Source organism: Sinohyriopsis cumingii, chromosome 17, assembly GCF_028554795.1.
Source record: "Sinohyriopsis cumingii isolate HCF-2022 chromosome 17, ASM2855479v2, whole genome shotgun sequence".
Classification (NCBI taxonomy): Eukaryota; Metazoa; Mollusca; class Bivalvia; order Unionida; family Unionidae; genus Sinohyriopsis; species Sinohyriopsis cumingii.
In genome coordinates, this window is record NC_142977.1 from 53,382,410 (window position 1) to 53,399,970 (window position 17,561).

Consider the following 17,561-nt stretch of genomic DNA (forward strand, 5'->3'; position numbering starts at 1 on the left):
CATGCAAAGAATGACTTGGACGTTTTAAAGAGTTATGTTTATTTAACAAAATTTGCTTTGTATATTTTGGATTTTAATTTTTTTTGTACCTTTTTTGTCTTTATCGTTGTTTTGTATGTGTTGTGGGGGGATCCTGAAACTTGCTCAGGTATGTGCTGATCTGCTATTAAACCATGTACACACACACACACACATGCACGCACGCATGCATGCACGCACGCATGCATACATACATACATACATGTATACATGCTTGCATGCATACATGCATACATACATACATACATGTATGCATGCATGCATACATACATACATGCACACATGCATGCACACATATATTAATACATACATACATACACACACAGATACATGCATGCATGCATACATACATGCATGCATGCATGCATGCATACATACATACATACATACATACATACATACATACATACATACAATCAATCAATATTTTTTAAATCACCAAATAATTATTAAGATTTGAGAGAAAAAAGGATATCTACCAATTTGTCTGATGATTCATTCTAAAATCTGACCACATCAAGCTGATTCTAGTTTATTGTGACAGAATTGATGCCCACACTGGGAACATTAGTGCATTCTTTACACAGGAAATAATACTTTCTCTATTTTTGACATGAACCAGGTATTATTTGTATTCTGTTACCATGCAACTTGTAGCTGGTTATGAAAAATAAGACTGGATACCAAAATTAATTGTTAACAACAAATAGTCTTTTATCAGATTTCATTTTAAATCAAGCCCATGGTTTCATTTCTGCCAAATAATCACAACAGCCACCGCATGGAAATTGTCTCATATTGAGCAGTCTATTCAAGCCAAGATCAAGTATCTAATACTTGAATTTCAAATTTCAGCTACAGCCAATGTTTTTGTTAACCACTGTCTTTGGAGTCACTGTATTTATAATTGAAAGATTGTGTGCATTTTGAAATTGCAAAGAACAGATTTGCATGTTTCACAGAAAAAAAGTAAATCATTCTTTTGTCAAAAATAGTAACGCTGAATCTCAGAAATCTAAGAAAAACAAAATAAATTTGCTTGTTGCAACCAGTTTATTATAAGCTTAACACATCATTCATCATTACCACCTAGTACAGATTTCCCTCAATGTAAAACGCATCATTGTAACAAAGTTCTGGATATCAGACAACACCACAATGGACACCATGACCAAATTAAAATCAGTGAATTTGAAATGGTCTATACAGTTTGTGACAATATGGAAAATCAGTATGGAAAAACTATTGAAAAACAATATGAAGCTTAATATTATAAATGTATTTCCTTTTTGACAATATGGAAAATCAGTATGGAAAAACTATGGAAAAACAATATGAAGCTTAATATTATAAATGTATTTCCTTTTTGACAATATGGAAAATCAATATAGAAAAACTATGGAAAAACAATATGAAGCTTAATATTATAAATGTATTTCCTTTTTGACAATATGGAAAATCAATATAGAAAAACTATGGAAAAACAATATGAAGCTTAATATTATAAATGTATTTCCTTTTTGACAATATGGAAAATCAGTATGGAAAAACTATGGAAAAACAATATGAAGCTTAATATTATAAATGTATTTCCTTTTTGACAAAATTCATTCATTCCACTTATACAGCAGTTAAGGAAATATATGCAGTTCCTGCTATACCATGGTTAGGTTTATAACACTGTACTCTCTATACTGCAGTTTCTTATAAAACATAATCAGCATTGAATTGACCACATACAGTGTTATAATGAGTAGTGCTATATACTGGTTTTCATATGTCGTTCAGCTATTGTAGATAATTCTCTTTAAACACTCTGAAATTTTTTGCCTGAATTTAATTTTAATCTATTGTTTTTCAAATGAACCAGGCAAGTATCCTGGATTTTTTTGTTCTCAATCATAATAAAACATGCCATATGGTGAGGCAACCTTATAATGAAGTACATTATACATGTAATTTCACTACCACTGAATGAAATTGTATGATCATAGGAACAGTGTTATAATGAAGGGCCTTATATCAGAAACAGTGTTATAATGAAGGGCCTTATATCAGGAACAGTATTATAATGAAGGGCCTTATATCAGGAATAGTGTTATAATGAAGGGCCTTATATCAGGAATAATGTTACAATGAAGGGCCTTATATCTGGAATAGTGTTACAATGAAGGGCCTTATATCTGGAATAGTGTTACAATGAAGGGCTGTATATCAGGAACAGTGTTGTAATGAAATGCCTTATTCAGGAACAGTGTTATAATGAAGGGCCTCATATCAGGAACAATGTTATAATGGAGGGCTTTATATCAGGAATAGTGTTATAATGAAGGGTCTTATATCAGGAACAGTATTTTAATGAAAGGAGGCCCCAAGTGGCCAAGTGACTAAAGCGCTGTCTGTTACGGATCACAGCCATCTGTCTGCATGGGTTCGAGTCTCGGATTTGGCTAATGTGGGTATGTGAGAAAGCTTGCCAGTAGATTCTCGTGGGTTGGTGGTTCTTTCCTGGGTTTTCTGGGTTCTTCTTCCACCATTAATGCTGGCCGCCGTGTATACCCTATCGTGTGCTGAAAAAATGCTGTTAAACCCTACAACAACAATAATGAAGGGTCTTATATCAGGAACAGTATTATAATGAAGGGCCTTATATCAGGAACAGTGTTATAATGAAGGGCCTTATATCAGGAATAGTGTTATAATGAAGGGGCTTATATCAGGAACAGTGTTCTAATGAAGGGCTTTATATCAGGAACAGTATTATAATGAAGGGCCTTATATCAGGAATAGTGTTATAATGAAGGGGCTTATATCGGGAACAGTATTATAATGAAGGTCCATATATCAGGAACAGTGTTCAAATGAAGGGCCTTATAGTCATATAGTACTGTGCTGTATTATTTGAATATGTACCTCATTATTCATTAGGTCCAAATGCTGATCAGTTAGCAGTTTGTTTACAACATGGTAAACAGACATATATGTCAGATTTCATTTTGTATCAAGCCCAGGGTTGTCTTCAGCAATCAGTCTTTGGCAACCACATAATGGAAATTGTCTGATATGTGATCTATTGAGCTGAAATAAAGTATTACACATTTGAAATTCAAATCTTTGCTGCAACATGATTGTTAGCTGCAGTGTTTGGATCTGTTCAGAAATTGTCCATAAAGATACAATTGTCTCCATTAAAATGCCTGCGTGCAAGTGAAGAAAAAATATTTGAAATTTGTTTCTCTTCAGCATGCACATATTTGGAAGGAAATCCAAATTGTATGTTTCCTGAAACAAAATGTTCCATTGTTTAAATTGAAATGTTAAATCTGATATTTGTTAAAACCTGTTGTCTCCAGTTTATTGTAAGCCGCATGCATTTATTCATGATTACTAGGCATGTGCTCTTGTGATAAACTATACTGGATCATTCTCTGATACATATCAAATGAAAAATGATGTATTCATGCAATGAATAATGGTTTTTTTTTCATCTCCATATAATCATTCATATTTAGACAAAATAGATAGCTTCTGATTTTGAGATCATTAACAAAACAAAATTCAGTAGTAATCAGGCAATTTTTCCAGTCAGCCTGCTGTGCATCCAATTCCTTTCCACAAGATAATTTACACCAAGAATTTTTGGATTTTAAGCAAATTTATTTTATATACAGCTATACAGCTTTATAGTTATGAGACCATGGGATAGTTTAATTTCCAGACATTGTTGTCTGCCTTTATAGGAGTTATGGTTCCTAATTCCTTGTTTCCTAATTTTTCATTACGCCATTGTAATTTTAATTCCCAGATTGTTGTGCTTCAACCACATATGGTATGTGTCTATGTATTCATGAGGCCTTGAAAGAGTTTGATTTCCAGCAGTATATGACATCATTTACATGAGTTATAGCCCCTGACTGTCAGTTTCTGCTGCATAACTTTACCAACTTTTATTTGATTTCAGTCAAAGTTTGGAAATCAGCATCATGTTGATGAGACCTTGAATTAAATTATCAGCACATGATAGGCTATGTGTATATATATATATATATATATATATATATATATATATATATATATATATATATATATATATATATATATATATATATATATATATATATATAAACCTGGGAAAGACCAGATAACTACTGACCCATGGGAAGCTACTGACAAGCTTTCTCACATATCAAGCCAAGACTTGAACCCACAAGGTCAGAGGTGAGATGTCAGTGATCTGCAAAGGCTAGCATCATAGACCACTCAGCCACACAGGGCTCCTCAAATGCAGGAGTTCATTTGCATGAGTTATAGCCCCTGATTGCCTGGCCTCCTTACTTTAGTTTCTGCAGCATAACTGTACCATGATTTCTTGGATTTCATCAAAATTTTATATTGTGGATTAATAGTGACATGACAGTAAATGGACTCTTCTGTTACCAACATTGCAAAAAAATGAGGATGAGTTACGCCCCCTGTTTTTCCACGTTTTATTAGTTTTCACAGCATAACTTTACAAAGGTTTACTGGATTTAAAAAAATATTTAGTATGGACTTTAATACTGATAGCATTATCAAAATCAGATATAGGAATATGTCCCTTGATGGTCTGTCCTCTTTTTCATGGTTTATCCAGTATAACTTTGATAGAGTTTTAACCAATTTAGTATTGGGTTTTATATTGGTAAGACCTTTTGAGTTTGATTTTCAGCATTCCACATCATTTGTAGGAGTTATTGCCCCTGATAAAACCATGAGTTCTTTTTTTTCTAGCATTCCATGTTATCGTTTAGAAGAGTTGTGCAAACTGTAGTGACTTGGGCCCTTTGCAATGCAACCATTACTTTTTTGCTTTCATTGTAATGCTTGCTAACATATTTTGACAAGAAGTGAACAAAAGCTTAAATTATACAGGATAAATACCTTGCCTGGTTTTCAAATGAACCAGATAATAATAATAATAATAATAATAATAATAATAATAATAATGTTATTATTATTATTATTATTATTATTATTATTATTATTATTATTATTATCATAATAAGAATAATATTGTTAATGTTATTATTATTATTGTTGTTGTCATTATTATTATTGGTCATAGTAGTAATAGTAGTAGTAGTAGTAGTAGTATATACTATCTATTGAACCATTTCATCTTAAAATAAAATAGGCAGACATATTTGAATCACAACTGACACTACATGTACTCACTTATAAGTCTAATTAAACTGCAAACAACATAGACCATGATCTACCATCACATAATTGGCCAGAAGTTAAATGTATACTCCTTACAAACTGTATAAATCAAGATCTGCCAGTGCTTTATGCAATGGCAGGTCTGGGTCTGTGCAATTTGTGGTTGGTATTGACTCATAACAAGCATGTGCAGTACTTTGTACTTTGGAGTATATAGGAAAGAACTTCTTTTAAAGCTGAAGAAACATTTTAAGCAAGCTTTCTTACAGGCTGTGAGTAATTTATGCTTTGATTTTGTCTCCGTCAAAAATCTTAAATTACAAACTTTGGTTGAGGTCTATCTAACCAACTGTTAGAATAATTTTATTGGATAATTTATGACCACTGTTGCTTATAACATTTGCTAATGGCCATCCTATTTCACACCAGCATACATTTTAGGCAAAAAGGCATGAAAAATACAGTTAACAAATCGCATGTACAGGATAGGAACTGTCTTGCAGAGTTTCATAACAGCTAAGTCAGTGCAATATGTCCCTCCTAATTGAAGAGTTTAATTATCTCTGACAACTTGACTTGGCATTAGTTTTGTCTGGCATAGCTTACTCCTGTATAATTAAACTTCCCTGAAAACATGAAATTCCTAGATTTCAGTGTCATGTTTGGTTGGCCTACTTTTCTTGTGTGCCAATAAAACATCTTTGGAAAAAGTAAATTCCTTGATTTGATTTTCATTTTCTACTAAAAGCCATATGCACTTCTTAAGATCAGCCTTAAGGGGAAATAAAAAGAGTGTTGACATCTGTACGCATTATTCAGAATTTTGCTTGTTTGCCTAGATACTTGTCCAACTTACTTAGATACTGTTATCTTGATTTTTAGGTCAAAAACAGAATTTGACCAAATCTGGCAAAGCATCCAATTGATGCTGATCATCCATCAACTATGGCTTCATTAGTAACCTTCGAAAAACCTTTAAATGACTTGACAGAACTGGTGAAAAAGAGTTGACCAAACAGAAAACATTCAGACCTTAAACTATGTACAAATGATGCTGGTCAGACATCAAATATGGCTGCCATAACCAATAATGAAAATAAAAATCTTTAATTGACTTATCAAACAGCACTGAATAGAATTTGACCAATTTGACAAAGCATCCTGGCATGAAGGGCTTTAGATCTATACAAATGAGGCTGATCCATCATCAATTAGGGCTGCTGTTATTTAAAATATAAAAACCTTTCTCAAAGCCCACTCAACAAACTTTGACCAAATTTGATAGAAAGCATCCAGGCATAAAAAGTTTTCATGTTTATACAGATGAATGCTGATCTGCCATTAGATATTGACATTTTTTTTCTTCACAGAAAATGTTGAATAGAATTTTAACAAATTTGACAGAAAGTATCCTTGCATAAAAGGTTTTCAGATTTATACACATGCTATTGATCCATCACCAAATATGGCCACAATTTAAAAAATAGAAAACAATATTTAAATGACATCAAATATTGATAAAGATGCAGAATAACACATAATATCAAAAACATCCTGCTGACACATATCTCTAGGCCAACTGCTCTTGCTTTTGGTTCTAAGTTTTAGGTAGAATTCAGTCAGGTGAATGATCTCAGACTCACTTGAGTCTCTTGTTTTCATTAATGTTTTGAACTGAAAGGAAGGACATTTTTCATGCTCAATATCCTTTTTGCCTTTTGGACTTTAAGCAAAGCATAAGTCTTGCCTGATCTTAATATGGAGATGTCCTGATGTTTTTCATTTTCATCTTGACTATAAGTGGTACATATTTGAATGAAGAAATAAAAAAACAACAAACATATAGATGATTTCCTGTCTTGGCACATGAAATATTGGGATTTTTCTGGGACTCCCAGGTAAATAAAATTGGGAGGGGGCAGTTTATTTTATTTTTTTGGCCCAGATAGACTTTCTGTGTTTATTTAGTGGGGGTATGCTTATAGTAATTAGAAAGGAAGAGGTGTTAGTAAGATTGGTACATGGACCTTGCTTGAAGCTGAAAAGAATCAGGAAGTGTCAGCATGTCTGATTAGGCAGCAGAGATGTTACACCTTTCAACCATCCACCAGCCCAAATATTCATTATAATTATCTCCCCTATCAGGCTCTTTTGTAGAGGAGGATGAAAAACCACAGGCTTCCTTAAATTAGTGACAGCAGGATGCTGATGAAGAATTTGGGAAACTTTCCTGAATGTACTTGTTCACTTGGTACAGAGAACAAAGTAGGAGACATGTTTATTTAATCCTGTTCCTTGAAGATATATAATATACCAGATGCTGAACCATAGTTTTCCTTTCTTCCAAATTAGTTTATAAAACAGACAAAAGAAGTAAATAAGAAAAATAAGCCTAAAAATAGTAGAATAATTTGCTAAATGTTTGTTAATATTGCCATCAGTGGATTGCTTTATACTTTTTGTTTGCATAACATTTTTGCATTGTAACAGAATCCGGTATGAAATACAAAATCCAAGACTTTATTATCAATGGCAGTCACATGTGGAGAGATGATTCACATTCATACTTGTGTTCAATATTGCTTCTGGGTAACTGTGACCTACTTTTCATGATTGACTCAAATATTCAATCCTGTTACATGTTTCGTTTTCAAAACATGGCCATCTGACTTTTAATGGTGTTATATACTTTTCTTTCTTGACTGATAAATTTTTGATCAAGTTAGAAATGCCACCAAACATTTGGCCTACAAAACAAGTCTAGATGTAAGGAACTTGTTACTGTTTATCAAGCATAAAATTAAAGTTTAGTATCAAGTGGCGGGAAGTTGATGTCACACAGTAAGCACTTTCTCTGTATGAACGCATGCTGACTATAATTCACTCAACATCATTGGAAATGGGCAAACGTGTGTTTTTCTATGTTTGTCAATGGTGGCCATATTTGATGGTGTATCTGTGACCTCAGAAAATTGCTAATTAATATTTTAGCAGAGAACAGGAACCATGAAAAAACTGGCAATGGATGACAAGAAGGTGATGCAGAAAATAAAGTACTTCATTGAAGAAACCTCCATAAAGCCAGTTTTCTATCTAAATGGATTTTTTTCCTCTATTTCCAGATATTTAAAGGCAATGAAAACACATATCTGGCAGAACTGAGGGAAGTCCGACCTCCCATCATTGCACTCAGAGTTCGCTTCATACCCTATAGTCAGCATCCCAGAACTGTGTGCCTTCGAGTCGAACTCTACGGTTGTGTGTGGGAAGGTATTATCAGATGTCTATTGTGCTCATTTAATTTGGATAACGACATTCTTGATTAACAATTGGAGATGTTGAATAATTTCATTCATATTTTCATCATGAAATTTGCATCAATACCATGCCTATCACTGCAGTATTTCTAAGCATACAGTAATGTTAATCCCCCTTGATATTCCACATTGCTTGTGTACATAAAGATCCGCCAATTTGTCTGTCAAGACAAGAGATTGCAACCTTCAAATGCTGTATAACACTGCATGTGAGCTCTGAGGTAAAATGTCATTAAAATGTTGTTACATTTTAAAACCAACATGTAGATTGAGAGTAAACAATGTTCACAAGTGCTATTTAGTACAGCCTGCTTCTTCCAATGTTCACAAGTGCTATTTAGTACAGCCTGCTTCTTCCAATGTTCACAAGTGCTATTTAGTACACACTGCTTCTTCCAATGTTCACAAGTGTTATTTAGCACACACTGCCTCTTCACAAGTGCTGTTTAGTACAGCCTGCTTCTTCCAATGTTCACAAGTGCTATTTAGTACACACTGCTTCTTCCAATGTTCACAAGTGTTATTTAGCACACACTGCCTCTTCACAAGTGCTATTTAGTACACACTGCTTCTTCCAATGTTCACAGGTGCTATTTAGTACACACTGCCTCTTGCAATGTTCACAAGTGTTATTTAGCACACACCGCTTCTTCCAATGTTCACAAGTGCTATTTAGTACACACTGCTTCTTCCAATGTTCACAGGTGCTATTTAGTACAGACTGCCTCTTCCAATGTTCACAAGTGCTATTTAGTACACACTGCCTCTTGCAATGTTCACAAGTGCTATTTAGTACACACTGCTTCTTCCAATGTTCACAGGTGCTGTTTAGTACACACTGCCTCTTCCAATGTTCACAAGTGCTATTTAGTACAGACTTAACCTCTTTCTATATGTTTGTTAATAGTAAGATCGTTTGTGTGTCACTAAAGTCAAATCCAAGACAGCAGAGTCAACTCTGGCTAGTGTCCCTAGAGTATGTAGCACCTGTATACAATATATGTACTATATTTGATGGGGTATACATTTTTATTAATTTTGTGATTGCTATAAGTGGCAAATGCACAAGCCATTGAACAGTACTTTCAATGAAAACATTAGGACTACTTCCCAAATCCACAAACTGAAGTACCACCAAAAACATGACTTTAAGTACAACCATGAATATAAATAAATTCAGAGTACCAGTATATGACTGGAATTTTCCACTACTGAAATTCCAGGCAGATCTGAAAACGATACGAAGATACAGTTGGTTCTCTTTTGTGTACTCCACAATATGATTGTCATTTGTAATGGAAAAAAAGGGAGTGAAATAGCAATGTTTTTTGAGTTTGAGCTATACTGTAATAGAATTTTGCCGTCCTATGTCCAAGCTAGATTAAGAATGATCACAGACAGAGATATTTATAAAACCAGGTGCCCAATTTTTAAAAATAATTAATCATGAATTACCCCATGAAATATAGACAAGTGGATTCAAAGAAAACAGTACAATTTTTTTCTTAAGAATGTTTTTTATTTCAATCATTTTAACTAATTGATAAGTTTAACAACATTATTACTGTGAATTAAAAAGTATATTTTATGTACATAAATTTTGTATGGAGATTCAGTACATTATACAATTAGCATTTATTGAACCCAATTAGCATATTATAACAAGGAAAAACTGTACATGGATATGATCATGAATATAAGGTGGTGGGGCCTTAGGTCTTGATCCCCAAAAAGTTGGACTGTGGTTTTTGTGTTCATTTTCCCATTCATTGGAAGTATAGTCATGTTGAGAACCATTCCTTTGAACTCTTAAGTCCCTCCAGCCAATATTGGCAGAGTTGTAATGAACCATATACTTCCATTCTATGTACCATACATGGACATTTTAACATTGTTACACTTTTTTAATGTATAACTTTACAACATTTCACATCTTTTTCTTTTGCAATTCTAAAATTATTGACACCTTTTTTCACTCTAAAAATTTCCATATTGTTGATTTATTAAAAAGATTTTATACTCATCTAATAAGTTGTGAAAATGAAACCATGCAAGACTTTACCCATATATGGTAATTTGTATATGACTTTACCCATATATGGTAATTTGTATATGACTTTACCCATATATGGTAATTTGTATATGACTTGCTCCTATTCTCTCCAATATCACACTTTCATTAAAGAAATGTGAAGAACTTAAGGCATACTTGTGGTATTGTTTTTTCAATGCAAACTTCTTTAATAACCATATTCTACAGAAACACATAATTCACTTTCTGTTTTTTTTCCCTTCAATTGGTATTTTTAATGCATAAAAAACATCATGTCACTTTTAAATTTTGCTTTCCTAATTTTGCTTAATTGATTACATCGTAAGATTCATGTTAATTTCATAAACTGATAAAGTGAATGACCTGATGCATTGATAAAAGTAATTATTTCTGACATATCCATTCATGTAACATGATTTCTTATTGGTCACAAAGTAATTATTTCTGACATATCCATTCATGTAACATGATTTCTTATTGGTTACAATGTAATTATTTCTGACATCCATTCATGTAACATGATTTCTTATTGGTCACATAGTAATTATTTCTGACACATCCATTCATGTAACATGATTTTTTATTGGTCACAATGTAATTATTTCTGACACATCCATTCATGTAACATGATTTCTTATTGGTCTCAATGTAATTAATTGTGACATATCATCTCTTGTAACATGATTTCTTATTCGTCACAAAGTAATAACTTGTGACATATAAGCTCTTGTAACATTTCTTATTGGTCACAAAGTAATTGATTGTGACATATCAGCTCTTGTAACATGATTTCTTATTGGTCACAAAGTAATTAATTGTGACATATCAGCTCTTGTAACATGATTTTATATTAGCCACAAATTAATTTATAGTGACATATCAGCTCACATAACATAATTTCTTATTGGTCAGATGTCAGAGTGTAAGGTTACAATATATTCTGCAATACAAAGCTAAAAGAGTTTATGCAATTCTGATAGTTGGCATATCAGTTCTGCAGAGAATCACAATTGCAACACTATCCCAAAAAAATTATTTAGCATTTATTTTAGAGGCATAAAACTCATGTATTTGAAGATTTGAGAGCTCAGATTGTTTATTTATAGTTATGCCAATATCGGGCTCAGGAATAAGACAAATAATTGTTAATTGGGCAGGGTGCAAGTCTTGAAGTGGGAGAACATAGGATACTGTGCCTTATATATGGAGATCAGGCCATCAGCTGTAATATCAGCATTGAATGTTTCTTAAGGGAGAGTTATTGGAAGAAAGTGCCACGCAGCACATAATTTTGATTCTTCAGAACGTTTGTGCTTGCTTTAGTCAAGAAGAACATGTTTTGTTTACTGCATTGCGTTAGAGTGCAAGCAAGTTTTATTTTCTGAGAAGTTAACTTTGATGCCTTCAGAAAATGAATTAGTGGTCTGATCCCTTCACTGACTCCGCTAACATCAAAGTTGTGACAGTAATATCATTGGTACAATCCTTAAATCTTCAAATATAAGGTCATGAGATTGTTGTCTATTTACCGTAAGGTATAAAATCTATGTAAGGTAGTTTTAAGTGAAAGGTTTCCACCTGATTTTTCAGATGGATTGGTGTCCTACTCAATGCGACAAGGTGACAAAAGGGGAACAGAGGTGGATTTCTTTGATTTTACATATGATGGAATAATCCAGGATGGATTCCTCAGAAATGGACTTGGACAGTTAACGGATGGTGAAATAGGCGAGACAAATTTTAGAATTGATCAACAGCAGCTTGGAATTCGAGGATATGAATGGGTTGGGTGGCGAAATGATTCAGCAAAAGAGCCATTGCAGATTTTATTTAAATTTGATACAGTCAGAAATTTTTCTTCTGTGATTTTCAACAGCAATAATTATTTTTCCAAAGACGTCAGCGTATTTCGTAAAGCTATAATTCATTTGAGTATAGGAGGAATATATTACACATCGCAGCCAGTGATATTTAATTACGTTCGTGACACTGTTGTGGAATTTTCAAGACCCATAAAAATAAATCTTCAGAATCAAATTGGACGCTTTGTGAAAGTGCACTTGTACTTTGATTCCAGATGGATTCTAATAAGTGAAGTGAATTTTAAATCAGGTGAGAGTTTGTGATGGACATATGTATTGAGGACCTTACTCTGGTCCTCAGTTTATATGAGAATTTTTTTTAAAAAGGATTTGATACATTTTTTACAAAGCCGATACAGACGTAAAAATATTCTTGTTTAATAAAATGATTAAAGATTAATTATAAGAATCAGCAATGAAAAAAGTAAATTGAGCCATGTATATGAGATTCATGTTCATTTTTATGAGGGTTAATGGTATTTTGGGAACTTTATGGTAATGGAGAGCAATAAAGCGTATTCATTTTTATTAGGGGTCATGGTAGTTTGGGTACTTTATGGTAAAAGAGAATTAAATGTACCAGTAATGCATATTCATTTTTATTAGGGGTCATGGTATTTATGGTAAAGCAGAGCTGTAATGCTTAGAATAGACACCATTCCGATTAAATCTTTGTTGGAAATGTCTGGAGGAGATCTAGGGTATATTCGAAAATATGCAATTGCAGGCTTTATGTCAGTTTCTAAATAAATGTACCAAAATATCAATTGAGCACATGAATATCATGTATGACAGTTTCAAGTCCTATCATTATTTTTCCATAAATATCATTAAGCACATGAATATCATGTATGACAGTTTCAAGTCCTATCATTATTTTTCCATAAATATCATTAAATCCCTCCTATATTTGGAAAAATACATCCTTTTTAATAAATGTCCATGGCAATTTGTACCCTAAATTTTCACTTGTAGAACATGCCCTGGTGATCTCCTATACAAAATATATTTTTATATTTCTCTCTCTAATTACTTGGAAGGTTTTAATATGCATTTTATTAATCGTATCACAGCATCCAGAATTCAGTATGTTGCATTATTTTCACTATACATGTACCATAGATTATCACTGCTGAGGGACTACTTTTGTTTTAATCATCCTTTTCCTCAGAACCCGCCTATGGAAATTTCACTGAGGAAACTCCACCACCAACAGAGTCACCTCCTGTTGTTACACCCAAGATAGTAAGCGGAGAAAACACTCCAGATTTCCACAAGATTGATGTAGATCCAGGAGGAGGTAATCAGCTTTTTTCTAGCCAGTCCTAAGTCCAAATATGTGTATGGCATTCCGCATTTGTTGTGTCCTTTGTCCATCAAGTTAAATTTTGCATCGAGGTTGGTTTTTACACAGTGGCAGGGGCCTTCACATTCCATGAACACTTTAAGTCGACCAGATTTTCAGTTGCAGATATAAGAAAATTTATAAATTTCGTATGGCATTATTAGATCACCTAGCTGTAAGGCTGAGAGAGTGTATGCTCCAGTGTCCACCCAGCATCATCCGATGTCTATTTACAATTTTTATTTACAGCTTCTTAAAAACCTCTTGCACTATTTGCACATGATTGACAGGGAATGGCTCAGCGTCTAAACTTTTTCAGATTCATTCATTTGATACTGATATATCATCCAGTATGGTTACCATTATAAATAAATAGAAAAATCTTAAAACAACTGCTCATTAAAGAAATTACCCTTGCTTAAAAGGACTATCAAATTACCCTTGCTTAAAAGGACTATCAAATTAATACAAACGATGGAGATCTGCCTTCAACAATGGTTGTCACAGCTAAAAATAGCAGAAAAACTTAAACAACTTTTTTAAAAATGTGCTCATCAGAATTTGATCAAATTTGACAGAAAGCATCTGGGCATAAATGACCTTAAGTGCACGCATAATGCTGATTGAACATTAAAATGGCCACCATTCTAAAACTAGAAAAACACTTGCATAACTTTATCTCACACAGCTCCTCACCAGAATTTGATTGACTTTGACAAAATGCATCTGGGCATAAAGGCTTTTGAGCACCCAACAAAAGATGCTGATGTGTCATGAAATAATGACAATTGTAACAAAACTGAGAAATCTTGAAGAATTTTTTTTTTCCTTCACAATATAGACAATAAATGTCGCAGTAAGTAAATTATAAAGAAATCATTCTTCTGACCTACATTTATTGGCCATCTTGGACATGTCTGTTAGGCAAATGTCAACCAGGTGAGTGATTTCATGCACACTGAAGCCTCTTGTTTTCTTTTTCATTAAGTTTGGGAGAAAAATCTTTTTTCACTGGCAATAAATGTATAGATTTGAAATTTTGTCTGAATTCTTTTAACTCAACAGAATTTTGTCATCTGTCAGTAATATCTTCATAGTTGAATAAAATCAAAAGAAATTAAAATTAAAAAAATAAAATTATTCCTTGTTTTATATCAATCAAAGATAGTATTATTCAGAGTTTAAATTTGTATTTGCAAAAATGTATTAATAGATGACTGCAGTAATTTGTACTTTATGAATACAGTTGAAACAACTTTTACCAAATAATTTTGTTTTGGTGACAGATGAAGAGGGTGCCAAGCACGAGACTCCTAATCAACAGATAAAGAAATCAACCAATGATGATCACATTGCTATTATCATTGGCTGCCTTGCAGCTCTAACTGTCATCCTCTTAGTTGTGGGAATTTTCATCTGTGCTCGACATCGAAGACGAAAACTTCAGCGCCAGAATCTCAAACCCACCGTGGAGAACCATGTCAATATCCACCTTAATCATCTAAATGGGCACACCGGTGAGAAAATTGTGAACGGCAATTTATACAATGGGATCGCCACGGAAGAACCCGACATCGATAAGGAGCTATTAAATGGTGGGAATTCTAGTGATACTGAATCATATTTGGAACCCAAGGATTCCCTTTTAGGGCTCCCAGAATGTCCCCTAATGTCTGATATAGGGTTGTCAGGTATTGCTGAAAAGTTTTATCAATGGGAATGCCATCTGCAAAATTGAAGCATGCCATTTGCTTGCTTCTTTGTTTTTCCCCTTCATAGAATTCAATCCAGTTTCATTTTGGAATGCACAACTAAGAGACTTATTTGTCAGTTTCTTTTTAAGTGATTTTAATGAAATTTGCAGTATGTTTTAAGAGTTTTTAATCGGAATTGAGTATTACAAAATTTTCAGGGAAAATCATAAAATTCCTGCTAAATTATTTAAAATAATTGCTAAAGTTATTTCATGTTTTTTGGTAATAAAATGAGTCCCTTTTAGAATTCCTGACCAAATTTATAAAGTTCTTCCCAAATTCTTTACGGTAATTTTTCCAAAGATATTAATTCTGTTGTTGTCTTTACAAAAATACATCCCTTACTCTGCATTGCATTTGAATTTTGTTGTATGTAAATTCAGTTTTAACTGATAAAATTATACAAGTTACCAAATTGACTCACTTATATTTCAAGTCCAGCTTAAAGTGCACAAACCCAGATCTGCCATTGGATAATACCTTTTTCAATAGGTAATATTCAGTAGAAAAAAAGAATCTTTTAAAAATATTTAAAGAACAAGCCTTATACAATAATGACTGCTTCGTTATACACATGTAATAATTTCATTATTTTTTATCACATGGTCATAGCTGATATTGAAAAAAAATTTGGTCACCATGACAACCTTGATAGGGTTACATAAAATAAAATTTTAATGGATTACAAAAAAAGCCAGATCTGTAGGAGAAGCATGCAAATAGACCATTTTCAATTTTTCCAGTTTTATTTTGTGTCCCCACATGGCTGATAAAGTCTACATTATTTCTGTGTTAAATTATTTTCAAGTATGAGCCCAAATGCATGCAGGAAAGAAGAAAGCATGTCATGATATTTGTTTTCAATATCTTATATACTCACTTATAAGACGAGTCCAAATTCAAACTGCACAGACCCAGTTCTGCCATCACATTATGCACTGGTCTACGCTGTTTGTTGAGAGTAATCAGTAGAACAAATAACAAAAACCCAGATTATCCAGCACATTATGCGATGACAGATCAGGGTCTGTGTTTATGCTGTTTTACTTATAAGCAATCATGTACAGCATATAAGATATTTTTCTCCAAAGTTCAGACAAATTCCCGACATCTTGGCAAAAAGACCAATCATATCTTTCGGTGATCAAAGGATTGGTACATACTGAAATGGAATCCTTTCTGACACCTCAAAATAAATAACCAATTTTATCAGATGATATTAGTTGTGTTATTAAACAATTTTATGCTGTGATAGGAGTTATATAATTAGCAATATAATAAGCATGTCTGAGTGAAAAGAAATTTTGAATGGAATCCTTGGTTTTTATTTATTACCTTTTTGATATCCCATTTTGTTTTAGAGTGTTAAGTTCTATACTTACTACACATTATCTCATGTACATGGAAGTGAAAATTTGTACTTACTTAAACCTATGGCTTAAATAAATTTGGGTTGATTTATTTATGTCTTAATAAATAATGATATCGTTTGATATTTGAGTCAATGAAAATATTGTGAGTTTCAGAAGAATTTAACATGATTGGCAATCATATCTTTTTTTTAAACTTTTAAAATTAAAATCAAAAAGAAATATGCAAAAACAAAATTGATGTTTTATTTACACATTACATGTACTCCTTTCCTTTGAGATTCAGGGGAAATATGCTTTTTTAGCTCTACTGTTCTTAGACCAGAAGAGATTATGGGATCACTTTTATCCATCAAAAGTCTGTCAATCAGCAGAAGTTTGTTATTCCTCCTAAACTACTTTGAGGATTGCCATGAAACTTTACACACATTCATCAAATGGTCTAGTTGGTTCTTTATCAAAAAAATTGTTGCTTGGACATCCAATATGGCTGCCATAGCAGCCATCTTGAAAATATTGTTATTGCAACTTCTCTTGGTCATATCAATATGGGGTTGTTCATGAAAAACTTATTATTATGTCTGATTGGTCCTAAATAAAAATGGTGACAATCTGATTC

General features: G+C 32.9%; 1 protein-coding gene across 3 annotated transcripts in view; it reads left to right on the plus strand.

Annotated features, from left to right (window-relative positions):
- Positions 1 to 17,561, plus strand: part of LOC149778765 (discoidin domain-containing receptor 2-like) — a 297,280-nt gene that overhangs the window by 258,370 nt on the left and 21,349 nt on the right. The window contains exons 5-8 of one of the 3 annotated variants that reach the window (XM_089939517.1): positions 8,364 to 8,511; positions 12,202 to 12,723; positions 13,645 to 13,773; positions 15,105 to 15,509. In XM_089939517.1, coding sequence (XP_089795643.1) covers positions 8,364 to 8,511; positions 12,202 to 12,723; positions 13,645 to 13,773; positions 15,105 to 15,509 — 1,204 coding nt within the window. The remainder of the gene's footprint in view (positions 1 to 8,363; positions 8,512 to 12,201; positions 12,724 to 13,644; positions 13,774 to 15,104; positions 15,510 to 17,561) is intronic. The other 2 variants (XM_089939518.1, XM_089939519.1) reach the window with 2 other exon arrangements.